Source organism: Juglans microcarpa x Juglans regia, chromosome 4S (assembly GCF_004785595.1).
Source record: "Juglans microcarpa x Juglans regia isolate MS1-56 chromosome 4S, Jm3101_v1.0, whole genome shotgun sequence".
NCBI classification, from domain to species: Eukaryota; Viridiplantae; Streptophyta; class Magnoliopsida; order Fagales; family Juglandaceae; genus Juglans; species Juglans microcarpa x Juglans regia.
The window spans coordinates 27,216,684-27,229,183 of record NC_054601.1 but is presented as its reverse complement, the minus strand read 5'-3'; the positions used below and the strand labels follow the sequence as shown (position 1 = coordinate 27,229,183).

At 34.4% G+C, this 12,500-nt stretch overlaps 2 protein-coding genes across 2 annotated transcripts; both read left to right on the top strand.

The window, feature by feature from the left end:
* Positions 1–5,165: 5,165 nt before the first annotated feature.
* Positions 5,166–9,063, top strand: LOC121263880 (G2/mitotic-specific cyclin-1-like). The gene is made up of 11 exons (XM_041166961.1): positions 5,166–5,523; positions 5,616–5,748; positions 5,879–5,935; positions 6,173–6,218; positions 6,361–6,508; positions 6,584–6,708; positions 7,653–7,742; positions 7,863–8,084; positions 8,169–8,267; positions 8,359–8,537; positions 8,634–9,063. Exons 1-11 carry the CDS (start codon positions 5,469–5,471, stop codon positions 8,776–8,778), a joined length of 1,299 nt encoding a protein of 432 aa, XP_041022895.1. The 5' UTR covers positions 5,166–5,468; the 3' UTR covers positions 8,779–9,063.
* Positions 9,064–9,614: 551 nt separating this feature from the next.
* LOC121262722 (phosphoserine aminotransferase 2, chloroplastic-like) lies at positions 9,615–11,274 on the top strand. Its single transcript, XM_041165311.1, is given in 2 exon segments — positions 9,615–10,287; positions 10,290–11,274. Coding segments are annotated over 2 exon segments (1,272 nt in total). The 5' UTR covers positions 9,615–9,698; the 3' UTR covers positions 10,973–11,274.
* Positions 11,275–12,500: the final 1,226 nt, after the last annotated feature.

Below are 12,500 nucleotides of genomic sequence, written 5' to 3'. Positions count from 1 at the left end.
ATGTTTCAAATAAAAGCCATTCTGTTAAAATAACTTATAAAAATAATATCATCTTACATAAAATTATAAAACATGAACAATGTATTCTTTTCAAGAAAAATTATATTCATCATTCTCACATTACACATAATCTTTTATTTTATTTTTATCTTTTTTCTGTGGTTTATGGATGATGACTAGAAGAATTCAATTAGTTTAGGAAGAATAATACCAAAAGAGAAATTTTAAAAATTTTAAAAAATAAAAATAAGTGTGGTTTGTGTAGATGATGAGTAGCAAAACTATTTGTCTTTAAAGGACGTAACATATGGGCCGATAATCGGATTACCCACCCACTCATATTTGGGAGCGGGTACGGGTATATGAAGCAGATATCGGATTTAAAAGTTGATGCCCGCAACTCAGGTTTACTTTAAAAAAAAAAAAAAAAGTTATACTCAATCCATGTATTTAGATTTTTTTTCTTAAATCTTAAACAATGTTAGTTTTTGCAAAACTTGGTCCATCTGGATACAACTTGGATATCCGGATTTTCGAATTTCAAAAATCTGGATTCTTCCGAGTAGTGGTCGGGTTCATCCAGGTGGATACTTAGGCTACATTAGACACTCAAGTCCGGGTATGAGTATAGCTGAGTACCCGAATCCATATTTGGGTGAGCAATCTTACCCTGCTCACCCAATTTGCCTAACAAGAAATTCATAAAAAAAAATATATACCAAATTAGAGAAAGCATAAGAAAGAAAAAAAAAAATTGTATACAATTTTAGGGTCTTTTATTCTAAGGTTAGAAAAACCAAATGCATTGTTATAGACATAAAATAATATATGAATTGAAAAAAAAAATGCAATTCATATATTATTGACAGATATGTAGTCCTGAAGTGATACGAGGCTTTTATAATTTATATGCTCGCTCCTAAACAATTTGTTGTTGTTGGAAAGATCAATATTTTGTAAACTATATTATATTATATATAGATAGAAATTGTGAAAGTTGTGAGAGAGATTTGGATAGTGAGTTGAAATAAGATGAAAGTTGAAAAATATTATTAAAATATTATTTTTATTTTAGAATTTGAACAAATTGAATTGTTAATTGTATTTTGTTTAGGAAGTTAAGAAAGTTGCAATGAGTAAATAAGATGAGATAAGTTGAAATGCTTTCTGAATTGAAACAAGGCGTAAACTCATAATATGCACCCAAGTTTGGCGGCTGGCGTCACAAAAGAAGAGAGATGTCATCTCATCTACGACTTTATATGCTATCATTTACAATAATAGAATAAAGAGTTTTGCTACTCATCATTTTCACACAATACACACAACACTTATTTTTATTTATTTTTTGTTCTACTCTTCTTAAACTAATTAAGTTATTCTATTCATTATTCATATACTATACATTTGATAAGAGAAAAAAATAAAAAAATTATGTGTGGTATGTAGATGATGAATATAATTTTTCTAAAATAAATATTGTGCTCTTTTTCTTTTACAACCAAATTAAGTATTTGAAATTATGAGTGCTATTAGCACCTAGGTCAAGATATATATATTATACTATAAAAGTGGCTATCGGCACGTGAACAACAACTTTTGTTTGACACTTTATTTTTTATTTATGCCCATGTGTAGATAGTTATTATTACAGTTTTATCACTGGCTCTTGTATTTTACTTTCCGCTTGTACCCTTCTATGAGTGATCTTTATTACAGTTTTGCCTCTAGTTCCTTTGTTATTTGATTTTTTTTCTGCTAATGCCCTTGTTTGACTGAGTATTATTACATATTTGCCCCTGATTGATGAACAATATTTTTTCGACCACCAATTTTTTTCCAATTTTGCCCCGTGTTTTCTCAAGAAATTTCCTTCCCTTTTGTGTTTTTTCTTCATTTCACCGACTTATCTCTTTGCTTTCCAATTTTATCCCTCAAGCAATGTCGTCTCTTTCACAGATTAATCTAAAAGTTCTATCTCTCTCCTGCAAAAAAAATTTCTTCGTAATTTTTGGCTTTGATTTGTTTTACATCAATCCCCATTTTTTTGTAAGAACTTTCTTAGTAGAAATATAGGCAACACCAACGTATAGGTTGTATACAAGAGCATCAACTTCCAAACTAAAAAAACGACACTTAAATCAGATAGCCAATTAACCCAAAAAAAATCTAAAATTCTATCTAACTAAGAAGTTGTAGAACAAACAAGAGAGTAGGGAGATCTGAGAGGTCAACAGCAAAAATCATGTCGGTGGACTATAACCGCAGGCATCTTGCGTCATTTCTGTTGACAGTACACACTGTTTTGTGTGATTTTTAGATGGGATAGAAGAAGATGCCATTCGTATGATTTTTAGATGGAGCAAAAAACCATTAAAGACTAATAGACTAATAGAAAAACGTGAACTTTCTCAAAAATGGTAGAAAAATGAAAACTTTCCAAACTTCTCATTTTCGGTGTTTGGTCCGGAATGCTTCCTCTCAAACATCCAACCCAAAACACACAATTTTTCTGGAGATTTACTCACATAGCTTAGATTTGGAAACATAGAGAAAAGAGAAAAATAGATGAAAATATATGAAATTTTGTGGAGAAAAAAGTGGGAGAGTAGATATAGGAAAATGCTTACTCTGGGTTCTTGTGAAGTTGTCGGCGATGGTGGAAGATGCGATGAATTGTCGTGGTGGGGAAGAGAGAGAAAGAAAGGGAGGAAAAGAAGGAAAAAAAAACTTGAGCGCTTGAAGACATAGACGGTGGTGACTCACGAAGGGAAGAGAAAGTTTCGATGTGGGGGGGGGGGGGGGGAGAGAAGAAAGAGAAAGAGAGAGAAGGAAAGTAGAAAAGAAGGAAAAAATGGTTTGCAACGGCCCAGGTGTCCTCTCGTCGAGATATGAAGTAAGAGAAATGCTTGAGATAATCATTTTGGATCTGAGTATTTCTACCAATTAATTTTTTTTGTTTGTTTTTTAATAATGATTAAGTAAGTATTTTTTTTAATGATATTGTGATTTAAAAAAAATGTTTAAGAGCATACAAAAATTATTAAAAAGAAAAGTTCATTTGGCCTTATCGATCAGATGTCTCGTGCTACATGACTCATGAATTAATGATCAAAGTTCTGAATGATACAATATCGAAAGTTAACAGTTTTATAATATTAATTTTAATACAAATTTTATTTATCATACCCTATACCACTCATTACATTTCTTTTAATTTTATTTCATTTTTTTCGTAACAAATATATATGATGTATAGACGATGAATAAAATAACTCAATTAGTTTAACATGAATAAAATAAGATAAAAATTAAATACAATAAAATCATTTAAACAAAATAAACTTTTTAAAACTATATTAACACTACAAATATCCCATTTAGTTTGGACTTTTAAAAGATTTGGAAGATTTTCAAACACTAGACTTAATTTAAAAGTCATTCACTAGATTTAAAATAAATACTTGAGATAAAAATATTTTTCTCCAAGATTTTCTAAAAATTCAAAATTTATTTCACGTAAAAACATTTATTGTATTTGCAAAAAAATTGCAATTCATGCTATATATAATTTCATGTAGGAACAACGGCACAAGAGATTTAACGTATTGTCCATTCATCGAGTGACTTAATCAACAACATAAATTTTATGCATATATTTCCCTCAAACTACAACAAAATTGTTTTGTTAACTTAAAAAAACTTTTACGTTATATATGTTGTTCACAATCTGATTTGAAGAGCTTTTTGATACCTTTTGTACATGTTGTTATGAGATGATGATGTTTTCTTATTTATAAAAATTTTCTTAATTTTTACACTTTTTTAGATGAATTATTATTGTAATATGCTTATGTGAAAATATTTTACTTTATGATATCTTTTTTTTACCAACCAGGCGCTACATGCAAGGGGCATACGTGTTTTGCACGTACCACCCTTCATAGTGTGTGTAGATATATATATATATATATATATATATATATATATATATAACTAAAATAGGATGGATGTTGCAGTTGGATCTTCATAAATATGGTAGGTTCCAAGATAGTTGAGTTTTGAGAGTTGATGACTTTTGTGCTTCTCTTCATATCAAAGTGTGAAAATTTGAACTGTATGTTAATGTAATTGTATTTGTGGGTCATAAGGATAGGATGGTTGCAAGGATTGGATAAAAACAAAAACAATTTATATTTTCTTCCTTCCACTTTTACTGGCATTCCCGAGGATTTTGAAATCTAACTTTCACTTCCTTTCTTTTTCTTTAATTAATCAACCCCTCCTACCTTCTATCTATCTCATACATACATATATATATATATATGTATGTATATGTGAATCAGAGTCCGGGATGGGACCAAGCTCCTTCAATGGCTGATTTATTGGCCCCCCCTTATCATCAGAGTCCTTTGGGAGAATCATTAATGTATCAATATCAATTTTATTACTCAATAAAATGGGTGTTGCTTTTTCATATAATAAATACATAAAAACCCCATTCTTTATGAATAGAATTTAAAACTTCATTACAATTCAAAAGAGTACTCATGAGTGATATAATTTAAGGAGCTAAATTCTTAATTTTAATTTTTTGTGGTCCAAATTTGTAGAAAAATCATCATGCATCAAATGTAATCAATTAAAACATTAAGGATATATTTGGATAGTGAAATGAGAATTTTTAATTTTCGATGAAATTTTAAAATATTATTTTTTTAATATTATTATTATTTTTAAAATTTAAAAAATTAAATTATTTATTATATTTTATATAAAATTTTAAAAAATTTATAATAATAAAATAAGATGAAACGAGAATTTTATCCCAATTTCAAAACCTACCCTACCATTAATTAGTGTATGTATGGATCCTCACTCCAACTAATATCTCTCTCGTAAAATCGGAGTGATGCTGTAGTAACCAAAGCTGCATAAAATTCCTTGAATGCTGATTTGTCAGTCTTTAATTGGTCAATCACAATCCAAGTTGGCGTTTAGGAGAGAGAACCGGGACCCCGGAGGAATGATGGGAAAGGAGCGGATTTCAATTTTTCACCTACCGTAAATAAAAACAAAAAATAATATAAAAAGAAATTAATTTAATTTGAAATCAGATGCGGCACTCCACATGACATTCCGACCAACTGACCGTTGTTCGGACAAACAAATGGAAGCAAGTCTCATTTCTCAAGACCCTCCTCTCATCCAACGGCCACATTTCACTAGCCGTTGCGTTTGAATAAAGGCGAGAGACCGCGACCACTTTACACACCAATTCCCCCGTTTGTGTTTTTTTGGGCTCTATATTTCTCTGTACCTTTGTTCGTATTTTCTCGGGAGGGCTCAGTCCTTAGATGTTCTAACATTTTAGGGTGGTGGTGGGTCTTGGGATCCAGGAGTTTGTTCTCTTGTATACAGGAGTTTTGTTCTCTGGTAGTGATTGTTCTTTCAGATAATCGAAGAGAATGGTTATTACTGACGAGAACAATCCCGATTTGAACAAGCCCACCAATCTTCAAGGTAATTTTGAGATTTTTTTGACGATTCAAGACTGACTTTGGTTGTAAGACCAGAAGATCTGACATGGTTCTTGTCATTTTTTTTAATGGTAGGAGGGATAGAGATGGGTAATAGAAAGTTCGGTCAGGAGATTATCCAGAACAGAAGGGCTTTAAGCGTCATTAATCAGGGTTTAGTGGGAGGTCGAGCATACCCTTGTGTAGTCAACAAAAGAGCATTGTCAGAGTAATGTTATTGATGCTCAATCTGAAGTTATAATGCATTTTTGTTTCTTGTTTTGTAGTCTTTGTTTTTGTTTTTTTTTTGTTTTTTGGTTTCTGGAATTGATTTGTGTGTTTTTGCTCTTCTGTTTTAGAAAACATGAAATCTGCGAAAAGAAGCAGGCAGATCCAGTGCATCGACCGATTACGAGGTCTGGAACTTGGAATGTAGCCCTGTAATTTCATTTATTTTTTATTGTTTTTGGCTGCTGACTGAAGGTCGTAGAAGGAAATAAAATTCAAAATTTGAATATGATATCTTTTGATAGCTTTAGGGAGGAAAAAAAAAACCCTTTTGACTAAATAAAAGTTCTTATTGTTTTTGCTATTTTCATCAATGCTTCTCTTCAAATTCTCATACCCTGGTTTTGATCTGTTGTGTTCGTTAGGAAGTTCGCCGCACAAATTGCAAATACGCAGCCAGCTTGTCCCCCGGTATCACTATTCTTCTCTACCTCCCTCCTTAGCTCTCTCTCTCTCTCTCTCATACTATAAGAAAATATGGATCTGGACCTATATCTGTGCTTTAATTTTTGGGTCTTGTTCGGATTTATTTATTGTCTCTAACTATGTATAGGAAACCAAGAAAGCGAACCAATCAGCTTCGAATGGATTTGGAGCCTCCATCTTTGTAGACGAGGAACACAACTCACCTAAAGAAGACCAACCAGTGCCCATGTTTTTAGAACAAACGGAAGCAATGCCTAGTGAAACTGATGAGACGGTATCCTTCTTTCTTAACAGCTATTGAAACTTTTGTAGATCGATTTTCAAAATTTTAAAAAACTTGCTAAATTGATAGGAGGTTGAAATGGAGGATATAGCTGAAGAACCGGTCATGGATATTGACAGCTGCGATGCGAAGAATCCACTTGCAGTTGTGGACTATATTGAAGATCTCTATGCCTATTACAGAAAAATGGAGGTAAATTGAAAATTTAGCTTATAGTTCTTGACACTCGAAGAAGAAGTTCCCTTGTTAGATTTTCAGTTTGAAGTAACATGCTTTTAGTAGAATAGTCATGTACAATTGTAGTACTTCTCAATCTATGCCTTCATAGGAAGGGAGGTCTAAGGTTCCACCCATAATGGATGTGAGATCCGCACGAGTTTCAGATTCTTCTACTAAAAAAAAAACATATGCAATTGGTGAGGTATGACCAACCAGGCTCATTATTTTGCCTGCCAAAAATAGAGTGTACACCTCAACTTTTATGTCATTATTGAATAAACTTCATCTAGAAACACACATATCTGTCATGTAATTGTCGCCCTTGTAGATTTGGACCATTTGGTACCATTCAAGCTCCCTAAATTAAGAAAGTTTTAATTGCTTGACTGTAATTGTCAGGTTTATTAGATACGCAGTGTGTTTAAGCCATGTGCATGGCATTAAGCACCCATAATTTATTACTATTCAATCATCCGCATAAAATAAATTAAAATTCGATCATCCACATATATTACATGTTAAATTGTATTTTGTGGGTTCATTATCTACACGGGTCCACAAGGCAGCATTTACCTCATTAACTACAGGGCACCTCTCATTTGAAGTAGTTATGGACACAGGTTAAGTTGATGCGGTGGTAAGAAGTCGGCAATTACCTCATTTAAATCTGAATATCTTGAAACGTTTGCCTTACTAATGTTTTTCATAATGTATTTCCCATGCAAGGTTGGGATACCGCCATATAATTTCAAATTATCAAATTTCCAGACAGAATTTATTCACTTTCTGCTTTAGCAAGATTTTATGTTGTGTTTTAAATTTTCGAAATCCGTTTTGATTACAAATGTGGTAACTGAAAAAGGAAAGCATAAAATTCTACTCAAGGTTGGTTACTAAGTTCCAATAATTTGATGCAGAGTTTTAGTTGCGTCTCACCAAACTATATGGCACAACAATTTGACATTAATGAGAGGATGAGATCCATACTGATTGATTGGCTTATTGAGGTATACACAATGCCTAAAGTGGTAATAAATCGGGCTTCTGGTTCAAAATTTAGCTTGATTGCTTGTTGTTCCTAATTGATTTCAATTTTGAGTCATGTTTCTGCTTGTTCAAATCAACAGGTACACGACAAGTTTGAACTCATGAATGAGACATTGTTCCTAACAGTTAACATTATAGACAGATTTTTATCCCAGCAAACAGTGGTAAGAAAGAAACTTCAGTTAATTGGTTTGGTTGCCATGCTCTTAGCATGCAAGTACGAGGAGGTTTCTGTTCCTATAGTTGGGGATTTGATTCTTATATCAGACAAAGCTTACACAAGGAAGGAGGTTCTGGATATGGTACTTTTTTTTTTTTCGTTGTGATTAAGCTATAATATATCCTTCCAACCAATAAATGACTTTCTGGTCTTAATAAACCTGCAGGAGAGCTTGATGCTAAACACATTGCAGTTCAACATGTCAGTTCCAACCCCATATGTTTTCATGCGAAGGTTCCTCAAGGCTGCTCAATCGGACAAAAAGGTCAGTAGTCTCCTGCGAAAATACTCCGGCATGGTCTCTGTATCAGCAACTATTTGCTAAAATAACTACTTCTCATGACTTTATGAAACAGCTTGAGCAACTGTCCTTCTTCTTGATTGAGCTTTCGTTTGTGGAGTATGAGATGCTCAGGTTCTCACCATCTTTATTAGCAGCTGCTGCCATCTATACTGCTCAATGTACTCTTAACGGGTTCAAGCAGTGGAGTAAGACCTGTGAATGGCATACCAGCTACTCAGAAGATAAGCTATTGTGAGTTTCCTACCATTTTAACTTCACGAATCATAATACTAACAGAGTACACAATGTTCATTGATGAGAGATGCACATTGCTCTGCTTACTCACAGGGAATGCTCAAGACTAATGGTAGGTTTCCATCAAAAGGCAGCAACAGGGAAACTCACAGGGGTACATAGGAAATACTCTACATCTAAGTTTGGCTATACAGGAAAATCTGAACCAGCTCATTTTCTTTTGGATACCCAACTATAGCAGGCCATGTACAGCTACTAACACATTACATGACTATGTAATTGGGCTGATTGGAGATGGGGAATGAATACTCATCATAATACAGCAACGTGGGTTGCACTGGGGATTGCTTTTCTAGATAACTAAGCCTGCAACCTCGGTTGTTAATTGCACACAGCCATGGTTGTTTTCCCAAGTTCTAATTGAACTTACTCATCCGTTTCCTCCTTCAAATTGTACTTCTATTGTTGTTCCCTCTGAACAATAATGCAATGACAATATCATATTTCAATTTTTATTAAAATAGTTATCTTCACATGTGGATGAATGCTTCACCTGGAGACCACTGCAATTAGGTTTGATATTTAATGTCAAGTAACATATTGATTTTACAAAATTAGAGCATATGAATATATATAACATAAAATTGATATTATTATTTTTAAAGTATTACATTCACCTATTTATATATGCTCTACGAGAAGATATATAACATAAAAGGGACATTATTTCGATAAAAAAAATAATTAAAGATTAAATAAAAATAATACGAAATTAACCTTTAACAGAAACAAAATTAAAGGACAAAGTCAACAAACCAGAAAAAGGACATAATTTCTAAAAATCAAACCTACCACCAACCTCAGCTCGAGTCTTATCATTTTACTATTTCATGAAATATAAAATATGAAATATAATGATAAAAAAATAAAATTACATATTGTTAAGTAGTGTACGAGAGATGTAGGACTTCTGTAATACAAGTCATATAATATTATGAAATAAATCCCACTTGCAATAAAAAAAAAAAATGAAAAAGAAAAAAGAAAATCCTCTTCCTCTCTTTCTGTTTATCCCACCAAATTTTCCCAATGTGTTAAACACATACGCTTTTCAAAAGCTCTTTTCCTCTGAGATCCCAAATCTGAGCCGCCATAGCTATGGCATCCTCACCCCACTCTATCCTCCTCCAGAACCCTAACCGCTTCTTCCTCAAAACCTCTTCACCACCCATCTTCCCCACAACCCCCCACCTCAACACCCTCAAGCTCCCCACCAAGCCCATGTCGATCAGATGCGCCGCTCCTACCCAAACCCAGGATCAGCGCCCACTGATCCAGACCCAATCCCAAGATCGAGTCTTCAACTTCGCTGCCGGGCCTGCCACCCTCCCGGAGAACGTTCTCCTCAATGCTCAGTCGGAGCTTTACAACTGGCGGGGATCCGGCATGAGCGTCATGGAAATGAGCCACCGAGGCAAGGAGTTCCTCTCCATTATCCAGAAGGCCGAGTCCGATCTCCGTACCCTTCTGAATATCCCCTCCGAATACGCGATCCTCTTCCTCCAAGGCGGCGCCACCACTCAGTTCGCTGCGATCCCTTTAAATCTGGTTAAACCCGACGACCCGGTGGATTACCTGGTCACCGGGTCGTGGGGGGACAAGGCCTTTAAGGAGGCAAAGAAGTTCAGCAAAGCCAAGGTGATCTGGTCCGGCAAATCGGACAACTACACGAGAATTCCGTCCTTCGAGGGTTGGAGCAGAGCCCGGACGCCAAGTATTTGCATATATGCGCCAACGAAACTATTCATGGGGTCGAGTTCAAGAACTACCCAACTCGAAATAATGGTATACTTATCGCCGACATGTCTTCGAACTTCTGTTCGAAGCCCGTGGACGTGTCGAAATTCGGGATCATATACGCTGGGGCTCAGAAGAACGTGGGGCCATCTGGGGTGACCATTGTGATCATCCGGAAGGATCTGATTGGGAATGCTCAGGAGATTACACCCATTATGCTGGACTACAAGATCCACGCAGACAATAACTCGCTCTATAACACACCTCCTTGTTACTGCATCTACATGTGCGGATTGGTGTTCGAGGACTTGTTGGCGCAAGGCGGGTTGGAGGAGGTGGAGAAGAAGAACAAGAAGAAGGCCGAGCTTCTGTACAGTGCGATCGATTTGAGCAATGGATTCTACAGGTGCCCGGTTGAGAAGTCGGTGAGGTCGTTGATGAACGTACCATTCACGTTGGAGAAGCCGGATTTGGAGGCAGACTTTGTGAAGGAGGCAGCTAAGGAGAAGATGATTCAACTCAAGGGGCATAGGTCGGTTGGAGGTATGCGTGCTTCCATATATAATGCTATGCCATTAACTGGGGTTGAGAAGTTGGTTGCTTTCATGAAGGATTTTCAGGCAAGGCATGCTTGATTAATTTACATGGCTTTTTTGGGTGAGGCTGACGACTATTGGACATTGTAGCAATTTTTGTCTAATTGTTTCGTTTGCTTCTGTAGAATTTCAGGTATGTTTTCCATCTTGATGTTCATGTCCAGCAAGAGAAATTGAAAGATTTTAGGCTTTTAGATTATTACTATGTCTTGCAAAATGCAAATTCATAAAGTTGATGAGTTTGAATCTCTTGTTAACATGAATTAGTGAATTGCAAAGCATTTGTTTGAATATCTGGTTTTTTTTTTTTTTTTTGATGATTAAATAAAGAAAGCTTTTTTACATTCTTGCAGTACCATTCTTGTTATTTGTTGGTATTTCAAGAAGATTACAGGGTTTTGATTTTGAAAATGACCAAATTATCAATTGATTTAAACCTAATTAAGATCGACTCTAATCCTATTATTTTGTATTGTATTTGTCTTGAGTTCAAAGGTGAGTAAAAAAATTATTGGCCCCAGTTAGCGGAGGAAAGGAAACTCTCCAATAACTATCAATTTATTGATCTATATATACCATATACTTTTATGTTGATCTTAAATTGTTAGATCGTTGTGTTTTGTAGGCTGGACAAGGTTCCAAGTACTCGGGCCGCGTCCTTCACATACAAAATTCAATTGTTAGATCTGATCTTATATATATTATGATGTAAGTTGTCAAAATCTGGTAGTTTAATTATAAATTTAAAAAACGATTTGAGAAATGCAAGATATATTTTACCTTGATTTATACCGTCTCAGATATTTAAAAAAAAAAAAAAAAAAAAAAAAAAAAAAAAAAAAAAAAAAAAACGGATTTGAGGTTACCCAAATCCCTCAAGTGCCTTCATAATTTATTTCACGTTCTTGAGCTCCTGAAAAGTCATACACGATAACTTAAATATATATTCTGAGCAGAAAGTAAATCAACAGTTATAAATAAGAGGAAATATTTTAGTCACAAAGATCGTATAAAAGTAATCCCGACGTGGTTTCATATGATTCGGCAGATTATATAGTTATTTTTTTTGTAAATTAGATTTAACGGATTATATGAAATTACATTATAAAATTATTTTTGTATAATTTCTTTGCAACTGTAGCGTAGCATTTCTGATAGCCAGAGTAAGAAACAGCGCCCTTGGTTTTGCTAGACAAGACCAACAAAACCTGGATACATGCAAGTCAAATTAATAATGCCCACCGACCTTGTAGCTCGGTAGCGCCTGGCACCCATACAGCTTGGGGTTCTATAATCCCCCTTCAACTTGCACTTTCCCAGAAAATCAATTACAAAATGATATATAATAATGCTAACCAGTGGATCTTCCTTCCATCTTTGAAACTAACTGCGCCTAGTATCTGCACATAACAAGAAGAAACATGATAATGAATACAACATAACTACTTACCAATCTGTTTACACATATAAGATGTTAAATTTGAGTACAAAGGATTAATTTTATACAAAAGCAGGACGGACATTCAAGCTTTACATGATTCCATTAATCCAACTTGGGTTCGATTTA